General features: G+C 37.4%; 3 protein-coding genes across 3 annotated transcripts; 2 read left to right on the top strand and 1 right to left on the bottom strand.

Moving 5' to 3' along the window:
- Positions 1 to 782: 782 nt before the first annotated feature.
- On the top strand, positions 783 to 4778 carry LOC107777132 (putative flavin-containing monooxygenase 1). Its single transcript, XM_016597118.2, has 5 exons — positions 783 to 1304; positions 1652 to 1892; positions 2752 to 2930; positions 3040 to 3392; positions 3601 to 4778. Exons 1-5 carry the CDS (start codon positions 858 to 860, stop codon positions 3941 to 3943), a joined length of 1563 nt encoding a protein of 520 aa, XP_016452604.1. The 5' UTR covers positions 783 to 857; the 3' UTR covers positions 3944 to 4778.
- Positions 4308 to 6461, bottom strand: LOC107777133 (peroxiredoxin Q, chloroplastic). Its single transcript, XM_016597119.2, has 4 exons — positions 6111 to 6461; positions 5866 to 6003; positions 4891 to 4980; positions 4308 to 4776 (listed from the first exon to the last, which is right to left on the bottom strand). The coding sequence occupies exons 1-4, from the start codon at positions 6306 to 6308 to the stop codon at positions 4558 to 4560; spliced, it is 645 nt and encodes a 214-aa protein (XP_016452605.1). The 5' UTR covers positions 6309 to 6461; the 3' UTR covers positions 4308 to 4557.
- Positions 6462 to 14446: 7985 nt separating this feature from the next.
- On the top strand, positions 14447 to 14953 carry LOC142167940 (uncharacterized). The gene has a single exon (XM_075228516.1). The coding sequence runs from the start codon at positions 14447 to 14449 to the stop codon at positions 14951 to 14953; it is 507 nt and encodes a 168-aa protein (XP_075084617.1).
- The last annotated feature ends 768 nt before the right edge of the window (positions 14954 to 15721 follow it).

Here is a 15721-nt window from a genome sequence, read left to right as displayed (position 1 = left end):
TACGAGATTTAAGGACTTTGACCTCCAAATGCAGTTAACAAGTACCAGAATAAGACTAAACTAACGCGAAATATATCTAGTCATCAGTACATTATGCCAAAGATTTTCATTATTTAATTAAAGAACATTCTACGACTTTTCTGTACAAATATTTGTCTGCTTCCTTTGAATATTATAATGCTTGCTGACAATTACAATAAGCAACATACACACATACACATACAAAATGACGACATCTTTTTGTCTCAAAATAAAATAGCCTACTCAATCTCAAAGTTATTATGCTCTTTTTGTCTCCAAAATGCAAGGTCAACATGTTACCAGGCATGTACTCTACGAAAATTTTAAGCAAACTTATATTTTCAAATATATTCTTGATGCAAATAAGGGACGAAAGATGCAATGAAATTCAACTGATATTTTTTTTGAAGCAGATTGAGAAATTTGACTAAATGAAATTTCCATTTCATAGCTAACAAACTTCGCGTAACAACAATATCAGTACTACAACACAATAAAATATAGCCAAAAAGGCAAATGTCAACAATATTAGATCTATTTATAATTATTAAACATTAACTATTTGACAATTAATAATACCTATAGGTACGTACGTGCCTTCTATTGTTATGGACTTATTCTTACAAGTCTAAGCACGTGCCTTGTAGCAATCACCTCTCTCTTTTTCTCACTTCATTTCACATCTCATCTCATCTCATGCAAATTCCTATAAATACCACCTCAAACCCTCACGTCCAAAACCATCCCATCTTTCTATAAACTCTCAAAATTATATACACATTCTCAAGTTCTATTTCTTCCTTGATTATACTCGAGCTAGATAACTATTTTTTCTAATGGCTATAATCCGTTCAAAAATTGGAATTATTGGAGCTGGAATTAGCGGAATAGCAGCTGCTAAACAGCTAGCTAAGTACGAGCCAGTGGTGTTCGAAGCCACGAATTGTATTGGAGGGGTTTGGAAACACTGTTCATATAAGTCTACTAAATTGCAAACTCCTCGTTGTGACTATGAGTTCTCTGATTTCCCATGGAGTCAAAGGGATAATATGAGTTTCCCTACTTATGAGGAAATATTGGAATACTTATATTCCTATGCTCAACATTTTGATGTGCTGAAATTTGTCAAGTTCAACTCTAAGGTGGTGGAGATCAAGTTCGTTGGTGACCGAGAAATGAATTATTTTGGTGGTAAAATTAATGGTGAATTTGGATGTTTGTTGAATGGCAATCCAGTTTGGGAGGTTGCTGTCCAAACCAATGATCAATCTGAAACTTTACAGGTTCTTAATTTCTTTTCATTTTTCCATCTATTTTCTGGCTTTTATTTTGTTGTTATTTTCTTTCTAGTCCTTATAGTTGATATTGTTATTTCTACTATTTCTTTCCATTTTTCTTGAGCCGAGAGGTTATCGAAAACAGTCTCTCTACCCTTCAAAGGCAAGGGTAAGGTCTGCGTATGTACTACCTTCCCCAGACCCCACTAGTGGAACTTCACTGGGTCTGTTATTGTTGTTGACCTAAAGTATATATGTAATTATATTTCACTTTCCTTCTTAGTTTTCAATAGAATTAGGAAGAATGGATTTAACATAAATTGGCATGCATTTCATGTTTTATTCTTTTTCAGTGGTATGCGTTCGAGTTTTTGGTGATGTGCACCGGAAAATATGGAGATATACCAAATATGCCAAATTTTCCACAGAAAAAAGGGCCAGAAATGTTCAAGGGTAAAGTTCTGCATACTCTTGATTACTCTAAACTTGATCAAGAAGAATCTACTGAGCTTCTGAAAGGGAAGAAAGTTGTGGTGGTGGGTTATAAAAAATCAGCAATAGATGTTGCTGTTGAATGTGCTGAAGCAAATCAAGGTAAAGATTTCTGTTCATTATACATTCATACATCAAAGAACACAGTACTCCTTAACAAAGATTTATGTTCACCAATAAGGTTTTTGTGGTAGAGTGGTAAGTACTACTTCATCCTTAACCAGAGTTTTCGGGTTCGAACCCTGAGTATCGTGTCGCCTTTGTTAAGGAGTGCTTTATCACCTAAGGGACTTTCCAGCGCGAATTCGGATTTAGTCGGGCCCCAATGTGGGTAGCAGACAACAGGTGGGAAACCCAAAAAAGAAAAAAAGATTTGTGTTCAATGCATAGTTTCTCCTTTAATCTTCATCAGCAACTAGATATTGTTACAACTATCAGCATAATATAATATAAAAAATATGTAATGTCCAAAAGCAGGCAAAGAGAGGGACGTTAGTTTGTCAAAATCCATAAAAGGAAATTAAATTGTGGTTGTTGACATGAGTACTATTCTTATATTGCATGAAAATGCTAGCTGCTGCCGTAGTTATCATATTGATTAATCAATTCCAGCATATTCATGATTGTCCACGTAAGCCTCAACTTTACAATTATTTTAGTTTCTTCTGAGATGTCACCAAAAAAGGGACCAGAGAATAAATGTCAAAAGCATAGTATTTTGATTTTTCAAGTCTCATGCTTTGACTTCAGGACTGCATCATAGGTATATTTTTCTTTCAAAGTCATACGCATTAAATATAGATTTTTCGCATTACAATTGAAGTCGTGACTTTGACCAAAGCAAACTTGCTCAACAGATTAATAAATTTCAGGGTTGAAAAACAGAAACCGCCTAGCTTCTTTTTTTTCACTTCTAATTTTTGCTTATCTTTTGAACTTGTTTGTTTGTAACTGCTTGTAGGACCTGAAGGCCAAGCTTGTACAATGGTAGTAAGGACTTTGCATTGGACAGTTCCACATTACTCTATTTGGGGTTTGCCATTTTACTTGTTCTATTCTACTCGATCTTCTCAATTCCTACATTCAAGACCAAATCAAGGCCTGATCAGAACCCTGCTTTGCCAAATGCTTTCTCCTCTGGTCAGCCCCATTATTTTCTTGTGTGTGTGTGTGTGTGTTTTTTCTTCGTGAAATCTAGTGCATCATTTCACATAGGACTAACATAAGTGTCATATATATATTGCGACAGAGAAGAGGAGCTTCGAAGTTAATCGAGTCCTATTTGTTATGGAAACTTCCACTGGAAAAGTATGGACTGAAACCAGAACACCCCTTTGAGGAGGACTATGCATCTTGTCAGATGGCTATCTTGCCTGAAAATTTCTTCACTGAGGCTGATAAGGGCAAAATCTTGTTCAAAAGAACATTGTCGAAGTGGTGGTTCTGGGAAGGAGGAATTGAATTCGAGGACAACACCAAATTGGAAGCTGATGTTGTCATACTTGCAACTGGCTTTGATGGGAAGAAAAAACTCAGAGACATATTACCAGATCCCTTTCGCAGTCTGCTAGAGTTTCCCTCTGGCATGATTCCACTGTACAGGTAATTAGGCACTCTCTGGATGAAACATTTCTATTTATTCCTAGCCAGAGAAATATTGTTGATAGAGCCGGCTAGAGGGTAAGGCCGGTGAAGCAGTGTCTTTAGGCCCCAACATTAAAGCTTGGCTTCTGGCTACAAATTTTATTGAACCGCCACTGATAGTTGATGGTGGATACTGAATTTATTTTATCTTCCAATTCCTTAACAGGGGTACAGTTCATCCATTGATTCCAAATATGGCTTTCGTGGGCTATCTTGAAAGTGTTTCAAACCTGCATTCAGCTGAGATACGCTGCATTTGGCTGTCACGACTTGTAGATGATCTATTTAAACTTCCCCCTGTTGAGAAAATGCTTGAACAGGTAACACAAGAGATGGAGATTATGAAGAGGACGACAAGATTCTACAAGAGAAATTGCATCTCCACTTTCAGTATCAACCATAGTGATGAAATCTGTGAAGAGATGGGATGGCAATCTTGGAGGAAGAAGAATTGGTTGGCTGAAGCCTTTAGTCCCTACAACAGCCAAGATTATGCAAGGGGGAAGTAACCAAATTCAGTAACATCTGAAAATATCCTGCTTAATTATGTAGTAGTTTGTTATTTCATGTATCTGCTTATACTGTATATTTCTCTGATTAGAAAGGGAGGTAAAAAGAAAACGAATAAACATCACATGTATGAATGGTCTCAAGCGAGGTATCCAAAAATGTAGATTACCTCAGCTTAGGACTAAAGCTTCTGTCTTTATTAGTACAAAAGGAGGAATAAAGGTTCTTTTGAATAAGTTCTACCAGTTGACCAGTTAATATTTCAAGATTGTTTGAGTTACTCCATTTTCATTTGTAACTTAGTATACCATCCATCACTATCGACGGGGCTTCGACAACAGTAAGATGTGGCAAGCTCAAGCATATGAAGAAAATTATACATTATGCAGTTACTACAAAGAGCAAAGGCCCATATACAAAAGTTTTATCATTCTCGGGAGACCGCGAATTCAACATTCTACTAGCATAAATTGTAGCAAGACTACAAACTAACACCTCGTTTCACATTCTAACAACTAAAAATGGTTGTACAGTGTCTCAGGTCACATACAATTGGCAGAAAAAGTACAAGATAAAAGGCAGGAAAAGAATATAGAAAGGAGAACCTTAATATTTAAAGGCTTTGAAGTAACTTCAATGTTTCATCAATATGCTTTTCAGGTTGGAACTGATTGTTATATATCAGTTGAACCACTCCATTCTTGTCAAGCACATAAGTCTGTCTTCCTGGCAATGTACCAAAAAGGTCTCCTGGGATTCCCCACTCTTTCCTAACTTTGTTGCCTTCATCACACAACAAGGTAAATGGGAGTCTGTACTTCTTTGCAAAGGCCTGCAGAATCAAACACCTCGGCTCGGTTATCCTCAAAAGATGGCAACAGAACACAACCTAAATATTTAGCTGTTCAACAAGGTACTTCTCATTAAGCAAGTAAATGTGTAATACCTTGTGAGATGCAGGATCATCTCCGCTAATCCCAACAACTTCAGCTCCTGCTTTCTTGAATTTTTCATAAGAGTCTCTGAAGGCACAGGCCTGTAGACAGTTTTCACATATCGGTTATCACTAAAAGTAACTTTTGCAGATCATTGTTACAAAGCTGTTAAACGAAAAACAATAGTCTAATACTCTTCCCAATGTAAATCTAACTCTGACTAGTTAAATTTTCAACAACAGTAATCTAGAAAAGAACAAAACTATGGTCAGCACTAGAGCAAATAAATCACAGTCTAAAAAGATATAAACTGAGAAGGAAGAAGCAATTGTCCGCTGATTTCCAGAAAACCAGTCAAACAGTAAGTCTATCTTGTTACTTATCAGAGGAAGTGCTACCAAATCCATAAAAGCAAAACTTCCCATACACTAGCCTATGAGGTGTTAAGGTACATAAACATTGGGCATTTGAATAAACATTGCATTGCAGCAAAGATACTTCAAAAATTCAAATGCAGTGAGACAGAGGACCTAATATACTGATAATTTACAAATAGGTCAGAATTGGAAGGTCATTCAAAAGAGGACCTAGCAACTCCAGTACTAAGTTTCATATTACCACTATAATAACCGTGTAAAGGGCAGTCCGGTACAATAAGCTACTGCTATGCGCGGGGTCCGGGGAAGGGCCGGACCATAACGGTCTATTGTACGCAGTCTTACCTGCATTTCTATAAGAGGCTGTTACCACGGGTCAAACCAGATACGCTAAAGCTCCCCTTCAGTACACTATGTTTAATCTTGACTTCATGATTCCAGGGAATTTTTCATCAGTACACTATTTATAAAGGATAAAATTTTCTCCAGTTCAGTCACACAATCAGATTGATATTTTAAGCAGCTTGTTTTAATTCTTTTCTTCATAAATCTGTAATTACATGACTAATAAGAAATAGAACTGCAAAATCTAAGTATCATAAGATATACCTGTTTGGTGCAACCAGGAGTTTCATCAGCAGGATAGAAATAAACCACAACAGGTTTGCCTTTAAACTTGGAAAGGCTCACACTTTTGCCATCTTGATCTTTCAATGTGAATGGTGGAGGCACTATACCTTTGTTCACCTACAAACATCCAATAAAATACACAGAGAAGAAAAGAAATCAAGAAAACACTAATAAAATGGAAAAGCTATAAGAGAAGGTAACAAATGCAATGCAATTTATATTACCTTAGCAACAATGGAAATTTTAGGTGAAGAAGAAGAAGGGGTTGAAAAAGAAGGTGAATTTTGGATTTTAAGACCATAAAACTGGGATTGTGATGATCTGGAAACAATGGTGAGGTTCTGGGAAATGGGGATTTTTGGGATTTGATTGTGGAGCAGAGAAGGGAGAGTATGCTTTACAGAGATAGAAAGAGAAGCCATTTTTGGAATATGTGATAAGATAAATGTGTTGTTATTGTAGTAGTAGATTTCAAGATTGTTGCTTTTGTATAGTTAAGACAGTGTGTGCATGCGAGCGAAGATGAGATGGGGTTTTTGACGTGGAGCATTGTTCACCCCAATTCCGATTATGACAGTACGGTCGGTGAGATTTGGAAGAGATTTGGAATATAGAGTGGTCACTCTAACTACCTACTAAACTCTTTTTCTTTTCTTTTTGTTTTTTTAACACTAAAGTCACTCAACTATGTCTTTAGCACTTAAAATATCATTCAACTAAATTTTTCAAACTTTTACTTATCAAATACCTATTTTACCCTCTAAATTATTAACTTTTATCTTCTTTTTATTTTTCTAAAACTTTTTAATATTATGATTTTTTGCTCTTTTTAATTTATATTATGGACTTACATATAGAAAAAATACTTTTTATTTATAAATTAAAAAAATAAAATAGTGTTTAAGCATATATAATGTTGGAAATAATAAAATATTGAGCATAGTCAAAAAAAAAAATAGACCAATTTATTCGTAATAATAATTTTGATATTAATAACAAAAACTCCAAAAGAAATATTTACACAATTGAGAATGAAAGAAAATAAAGGTTTGATAATATATATTCCATGCAGGTAATATAAAAATAATTATTTAAAATAAAGGTATTTTTATAGTATACATTATATATTCTTAAAAATTATACTCAATTCTATTATTATTCTAACATAATATATGCTAGAAAAATAATTTTTTATTTTTTATTTTATAGATAAAATTTATTTGTTCTGTAGGTAAGTCTGTAACATCAAATGGAGTACCTATTTTAGAGGGTAAAAGGTATATGATAATCAAAAGTTGAAAAATTTTGGTTGAGTGACCTTGTGAGTGCTATAGACTATTTAAGTAACTTTTCTCTTACAAACGAAAGAAAGATGACTTTACTTGATAATTTCAGATAGTTGAGTGACCATTTAACTAATGGACTCTAAAAATATAATGTAAACGATATTGGTAAATAAAACACTATTAGATCTTAAAAGAGAACATTTTTTTATCATTGTACATGGGTATAAGATTTTCTTAAGTCACCACCGAAGGATGTGGTGTTGCTGAAGGGGCTGCTCTTTCCTTAACTAGAGGTCTCGGGTTCGAGTCCTGGGTATGAAAAAATCTTGATAAGGAGTACCCTCCCCCCTCCGAATGGAGCCCTACGCAGCGCGATCCGGATATAATCAGGATCCAATGCAGATAACGGACATGGGATGGGAAATCCAAAAAAAAAAGATTTTCTTTAAGTTTATGCTAATTTTGTTTCATAGGAGAGCCACATAAATAGACGAATGATACAAATTCACCTTTAAATCATCAAATTGGTTTTATATATACATTATTTTTATATTTTTGTAGTTGAAAAGAAAAATTAATTTCGAAGTTTAGTAGGCGTTTGGATATAAATTCCAAGATTTTTTTTTTAAATTTGAAATTTCACTAAAATTTGATTTGAAGATGAAGTTGTGTTTGGTTATAATTTTTGAAACATATTTGGATGTACTTTTTTCAAAATCATGAAACATGATTTATACCCACAAGTTGTAAAAAATATCAAAGCAACCCCGACTTGATTATTCTACTTGAAACAAACAATCAAACATGTTGGTTGTTTAACTGCACGAACAATCTCTAATACAAGTTGTAGTGGCTCCTTCAAGTAAAAGTATAAATTGTAGATCTCAACAGTGGATGTCAAAATATAGTCCAAGGTCACTCAATCAGAAGGTGGGTAGTTGTAGGTGTTACCTAGGTTTAATAACTGATTGGGATCCTTTTATAAATTTTAAAAATATAGGATAAATTTGTAAAACTTAAAAATACCAACTTTCAAATTCTTCAATTGAAAAACTGTAACCAGTTTTTCAAATTCGAAAATGCATTTTCAAGTTGGATTTGAAAAATATATAAATTTTTCATAACCAACATTGTTTTGAATTTATTTTTTTTAAAAAAAATTCTTATGTCCAAACGGGCTCTTAATTAGACTATAAATTTTGATACTATTGAGTAAGTATTTATAAACTTTTCGCTCTCATAGAAAAAAATTTAATCTTTTTTTAAGGTTGTAGACAAACAAAATTTTATTAAATTTAAATCCACAAGTAATTTGGATTTCATCATGTATTAAATACATATTAGTCCAAATGATACTATGGGCTAGTATAATCGGGTCGATTATTTAAATCTAAAATGAATTGATTTAAATAAAAGTCAAATGTATTATTGGGCTAGCCCGTCAATTGGTCTTCTATCAAATAGGTCGGCCCATAAGCCTCAAGCCCAATGATCCACTAGGATTTTCTTGGAGACTACTCCACCCCACTCCTATATAAAGGGGTCAAAGGAGAAAGCTAAGACACAAGCAAGTAAGCAGAAGGAAAGGCTAAAGAACCTCTGAAGAATAGTATCAAGGTTTCCATCCATATCTGCAATCGTCGTTTGTGGTCAAATTTCAAAGGCGAACTCAAATCATAAGCGGGCGGCTTCAAATCTTCTGTTCGTGATAACCCAACAACAAATCTTGGTTCGTGACGAGCTTCAAGTTGTTCGTGACGCACCGCAAATTTAAAATCCGTCAAGTTCAAGATCAAGCTCTCAAGCTCTTGAACCATTATTCATGAGGAGAAGAATCAAAGGACCACATCTTTTTAGATTCGAGATATTCTAGAGATTGTAACTCCATCACTTGAAATTGAATATAATATTTGTCGCTATATTTCTTGTCTTGATTATTATTTTTCAGGAACGAAATTTAGTTGTTACAAATTTTGGCAGGCCCAGTGGGACCATCTCTACCTCTCATCTCTTCTCAACTCTCAACATTCAAGATCGCTAAGATGGCTTCAAAGAAGATCGACTCAAAAGTTGTTGACTCCAAGTTTTCTTCTGACATTGAAAGTATCCTGAACGTTACTATGGGGAGTCTTGGGCCAATCACCCGAAGCAAGGCGAACGTCTTAGGACAACAAGCACTCCAAGTGTCGTTAACACTAATGCTTGCTTTGAGATCTTCATCATCCGAAGAAAAAAGGTCCTCTGCTAGGAAATCAGAGAGAGGAGATAATATTGCAGAAGTTGTGGAGAAAGCTCTTGCTCAACTTACTTTATATAATACCAAGAGTGATGATGAAGTTTTAAGTGTTGGCTCAACACCAATCTCACCACATGACATGTTCCAAACTGAGTTCAATCCATGGGAAGGTCTCGGTTATTCTTCATCATCTGCAATAATCATGGAGGCAATGATGACCAACACTTTGACAATGGAGGAGCAACTCGCAAACCTGACAAAGGCGATTAATGGCTTAACAAAGTATGCTCAAGATCAAGATGTTCGTATCACAAAATTGACAGGCATAGTTGAAAGCATGATGGATGGAGAATCAAGCCATGCACCTGGAAAGCTCCTTGAAGTCCATGAGAAGGCTGATCCCCCAACAAAACAAGTGTCATATGCCAAAGAACTTCATGTCTCCTCCGAAGGATCAATTCCTATCGAATAATTGAAGGAATTCATTGTGGTAACTATCAAAGATAAGTATGAGGTCGCTTCAAAGTCTTCTCTCACGTACGCAAAGCCGTATACTGCTAGAATCGATAGCTTGAAGATGCCTGCCGGCTATCAACCTCCTAAATTTCAACAGTTTGACAGCAAGGGAAATCCAAAGCAACATATTGCGCACTTTGTTAAGACATGAAACAATGCAGGGACTTATGGAAATTACCTTGTCAAGCAGTTCGTCTGCTCACTAAAGGGGAATGCTTTTGATTGGTACACTGACCTCGAGGCTGGATCCATTGACAGTTGGGACCAATTGGTGCAAGAGTTTCTTAATCGCTTTTATAGCACGAGGCGTATTGTGAGCATGGTGGAACTTACGAACACTCGCCAACGAAAATATGAACCAGTTATTGACTTTATCAACCGATGGAGGAATGCAAGCCTTAACTGCAAAGATAGACTAAGCAAAGGTTCTGGCATAAAGATGTGCATCCAAGGAATGCATTGGGGACTTCGTTACATCTTGCAAGGAATTAAGCCCAAGACATTTAAAGAACTTTCCACTCGTGCTCATGATATGGAGTTGAGCATGGCTTCTACCGGAAATGAAGGGCTGCCCATCTACGAACCTCGCAAGGGAAGAGACAAGCAAGAAGTCAAGAAATGGAGCAAGTTCGTACCCAAGAATGAAAGCAAAGAATCCATGAACGTCAATGCCTCTCCTTTGAAGTTTACTACCAAGGTGAGCAAGAACAGAGTATGAAAACAATTTCCTCTCAAGACAATGCAAATCGAAAGTTGACTCTCAAAGAGATGCAAGAAAAGGAGTACCCATTTCTAGACTCTGATGTGCCTGCAATATTTGAAGAAATCCTCGAGCTAAAGCTTATTGAGCTGCCAAAGATGAAGCGGCTAGATGAAGCTGGAAAAAGCAATGACCCGAATTACTGCAAATATCATCAGCTTATAGGTCACCCTCTTGAGAAGTGTTTTGTCTTCAAGGACAAAGTTATGGATTAGGCTCGTCAAAAGAAGATCGAGCTTGAAGACGAAAAGGCGAGCACAAACCATGTGTCCATTGCCTTTGGCTCATTCGATCCGATTGAGATATGCACCTGTTAAGGGAATAAAGATGAAGAATTATTGGAGGATGACAAAGTCCGAGTTGATCAACCTAATGAAGAAGGTTGGATCTTGGTGACTCGTCGAAGACGCCGTAAATTGAGTCCGCAAAAAGGATCAACGAAGCAACCTACGAGGAATAAGATGGTGAGAAGACCAAAGAAGAAACTACTGGTTAAGAACCCAAAGAAGGTGGATATAGAGACACATCATCACCAAAAGCCATGCCACCCGGTGACTTTGGGTGAATTCTTGCCCAGTTGGTTTCGCATGAGGATTTCTGATGATGATGATAAGGCCTTGTGTTGTAATGCTGATAAAGAAGAAGAGGAAAAGAATGATGTCACACAAACACTGTCTCCATCACTATCTAATAGTCTTGTTGAGTCCTCCTTCCAAGAAGCAGATGTTTGTAATGCAAAAATCACCTTCACTGAAGACGATCTCCTACTTGCTGAGACACTACACAATTACCCTTTTGTTTATGGTGGGTTATGTGCTCAAGTGGAGGATAAACAGAATCTTGATAGATGACGGATCTGCAGTTAACATTCTTCCCATTTGCATAATGAAAGAACTTGGCATCTCAACTGAAGAACTTTCTGAAAACCGACTGATGATTCAAGGATTCAATCAAGGGGGACAAAGGGCCATAGGAGCTATCAAACTGGAAATCACCATGGGAGATATGCAATCAACTGCATGTATGTATGTGATTGATGCAAAGACTTCATACAACTTGTTGCTTGGTAGGCCGTGGATACACGAGAACAAAGTTGTCCCATCAACTTACTACCAATGTTTGAAATATAATAAAGATGGAGTCGAAAAGAAGATAGTTGCTGACGACAAACCGTTCGTTGAAGCCGAGGCATACTTCGCTGATACAAAGTTCTACTTGAAGAACCACATCGTGAAGGGAGTAAAAGTTGATGACATCATGAAGGCCAAAGATGATAATATCGTGTCCAAAAGGGTTGAAGTAGCTTCTGGTGAAGATAAAGTTACAATAGAAGCATACCAAGTTTCAAAAGCTCACAAACATAATGCTGCAACTGCATGCAAGAAAATAGCTCCTTTATTTCGTTACGTCCCAAAAGTGAAGAAAGATGAAGGAGAACCATCAAGCCTCCAAAAAGAGGCACTAAGAGAATTAACCATCCTATCAAGCAGATCGATACCATAAAGTTATCTTCAAAGCTACTGGAAAAGTTTGTGGCCCCTAACATACCTCAAAATAAGGCACTCCCCACGAAACGCACAAATGAAGGTTTTGATCTGAATGCTTACAGGTTGTTCGCAAAGGCTGGATATGATCCCAACGAACCGTCTAAGCTAGGGAAGCTCCCACCTGAAGCTACTAAGAAAGCAAACACGATGAAGAATAAGGAGCATGTGGCGAAGCAATCACGTAAGGGTCTGGGTTACAAACAACCCCCACCAGTTCGCATTTCCATTAGAAGAGCAAGTAGTAACTATATCACGATGGAAGATGAACACGTTGATCCTAATAAAAGGCCTTCTGTATTTGATCGACTTGGAGAACCAACTACAAGAACTTCTGTATTTGAGAGGTTGGGGCCATTGAAAAGGAAGAAGAACAAGTCCCAAAGAAATTATGAAAAAATAAGAAGACCTTTGCCATCTAGAGTCCAAAGTATCTCAAAAGAGTGTCAAAGCCTGATCCCTTCCAGAGTGAGGCGACAATCAGAACTTTTGATTTCATACGGAGAGGTACTCAAAGTGAAGACTCGCACAGTGATCCACACTAGAGAGCGTGACGTAGATGAAAAAAATGTAGGATCTGCATATCACATTACTGCGAATGAGGAGCAATACACTTCATTTCTAAGGAAGGTCGACGAAAATTTGGGAGATGCCTCTTTGTGTGGCCATATATCTTTTAATGACGGTGATCCCCAAGAAGACGAAGATATCGAGGATGCTCTTTCGGAACTAGAAGAAGGAATTAAAATGACAGTTGACGCATTGAAGGAAGTCAACCTTGGCACTGCAGAAGACTCCAGGCCCACCTATGTAAGTGCCCTACTAACCACATATGAAGAAATCACTTATGTGGAGCTACTCAAAGAATATAGAGATGTCTTTGCTTGGAGCTACAAAGAGATGCCTGGTTTAGATCCTAAAGTAGCAGTCCATCATCTCGCGGTCAAGAAAGGAGCTCGTCTTGTTAAGCAAGCCCAAAGATGCTTCAGGCCAGAATTGATCCCATCAATCGAAGTTGAGGCCAATAAACTCATCGAAGCTGGTTTCATTCAGGAGATTAAATAACCTACATGGATTTCAAGCATTGTTCATGTGAAGAAGAAGAAGAAGAAGAAGAATGGCCAAATTCGAGTTTGTGTCGATTTTAGAGACCTCAATAATGCATGCCCTAAGAACGAATTTCCGCTCCCCATCCCAGAGTTTATGATTGATCCCACCACCAGATATGAGGCGATGTCTTTCGTGGATGGATCATCTGGCTACAATCAAACACGTATGGTACCGAAAGATGAAAAGCTTACTGCATTTCGCACTCCTAAAGGAATTTATTGCTATAAAGTAATGCCTTTTGGCTTGAAGAATGCCGGTGCCACATATCAAAGGGCAATGCAGAATATCTTTGACGACATCCTCCACAAGTATGCGGAAATGCTGTGTGGATGATTTAGTGGTGAAATCAAGAAAGGGAGGAGACCACTTGCAAGACTTAAGAATGGTGTTCGAACGACTCCGGAGATATCAAGCCAAAGTTGATGCAATCTTGAAGATGCCCGAGCCCAGAAATATACATGAACTGAAAAGTCTACAAGGAAAATTGGCGTACCTTAGAAGATTCATCTCAAATCTAGCAGGGAAGTGCCAGCCTTTTAGCCGTCTCATGAAGAAGGGTGTACCTTTTGAATGGGACCAAGCTTGTAGCAACACATTCCAAAGTATCAAATCCTACTTAATGAAACCTCCGATTCTGGCAGCCCCTATACCAGGAAAGCCATTGATTCTATATATTGCAGCCCAAGAAAGGTCAGTTGGAGCCCTTTTGGCCCAAGAAAATGGTGAAAGTATAGAAAATTCCCTCTACTACTTGAGTAGAATGATGACCCCAAATGAGCTGAAGTATTCTCCGATCAAAAAGTTGTGTCTGGCATTGATTTTCGCAATTCAAAATTTGAAGCACTATTTTCAAGCTCATTTCATCCGTCTCGTCTCAAGGGTGAACCCGATCAAATTTGTTATGTCAAAACCCGTCCTCAATGATCGGTTAGCAAGGTGGTACCTCCAATTTCAACAATTCGAGATTGTGTACATCCCACAAAAAGCTATGAAAGGACAAACTTTGGCAGATTTCTTGGAAGATCATCCAATACCTGATGATTGGGAGTTGACTGATGAACTACCTGATGAGGATGCAATGGTCATCGAAGTGCAACCACCATGAAAAATGTATTTTGATAGTGCCGCACATCGTAAAAGAGCTGGTACAGGTTTTGTGTTTATCACTTCTCAAGGAGAAGTCTTGCCATATTCTTTCACCTTAACACAACATTGCACCAACAACGTTGCAGAATATCAAGCACTCATACTTGGGCTTGAGATGGCCGTTGATATGAGACAACTCCAATTACATATTTTTGGAGAATCTGAGTTAGTGATGAATCAATTGCTAGGTAGCTACGAGGTCAAAAGGCCAAAATTGCATCCTTATCATGATTATGCGCAGAAATTGATTAGATGGCTTGGCAATGTAACTCTTCAGCATGTGCCAAGGAAGAAAAATAAGAAAACCGACGCCTTAGCTGCTCTAGCTTCGACATTGACTCTGCCCGGCCAAAAACAAATCACTATCTGCCAAAAATGGATAGTACCACCAGATGAGAACGAGGATGAAGAAAGCAAGCTCGAGCATTTGGTAGCCGTCGCTGAAGCTGAGAAGGTTGATTGGAGATAAACCATGATCAACTACTTATGTTATGGGATACTCCCAGAAGATCCAAGGAGAAAGACCGAAATTCGTCGGCGTGCCCCTCGCTTCCTTTACTACAAGGACACTTTGTATCGAAGATCATTTGAGGGAGTTCTCTTGCGTTGTTTAGGGGAAGATGAAGCAACTCAATCTATGCAAGAGGTACACTCTGGAGTTTGTGGATCACATCAATCTAGGCCGAAGCTCCACTTTCACATTAAGAGGATGGGTTACTACTGGCCGACAATGGTGAAAGATTGCTTAGATTATGCTCGAAGATGCAAGGCTTGCCAGTTTCACGCAAATTTTATACACCAACCACCTGAAATGTTACATCCTACTGTTGCATCTTGGCCATTTGACGCTTGGGGATTAGATGTTGTTGAATCACTTCCAAAATCTTCTGGAGGACATCTATACATCTTGGCTGCAACTGATTACTTCTCAAAATGGGTCAAGGCCATCACTCTCAAGGAAGTGAAGAAAGAGAATGTCACAAACTTCATTCGAGTAAACATCATATATCGTTTCGGTATTCCTAGTTATATAATAACAGATAATGGTAAACCGTTCGATAACAAATTGATGACCAAGATCTGTGAACTTTTTGGCTTCAAGCAACGTAATTCGCCAATGTATTATGCTGCTGCAAATGGACTAGCCGAAGCATTTAACAAGACATTTTGCAACTTGTTAAAGAAGGTTGTCTCCAAGTCTAAAAGAGATTGGCACGACAGAATGGAAGAAGCTTTG

The sequence above is a fragment of the Nicotiana tabacum genome, chromosome 2, assembly GCF_000715075.1.
Source record: "Nicotiana tabacum cultivar K326 chromosome 2, ASM71507v2, whole genome shotgun sequence".
NCBI lineage: Eukaryota > Viridiplantae > Streptophyta > Magnoliopsida > Solanales > Solanaceae > Nicotiana > Nicotiana tabacum.
This window is presented reverse-complemented; position numbering and strand designations above follow the sequence as displayed.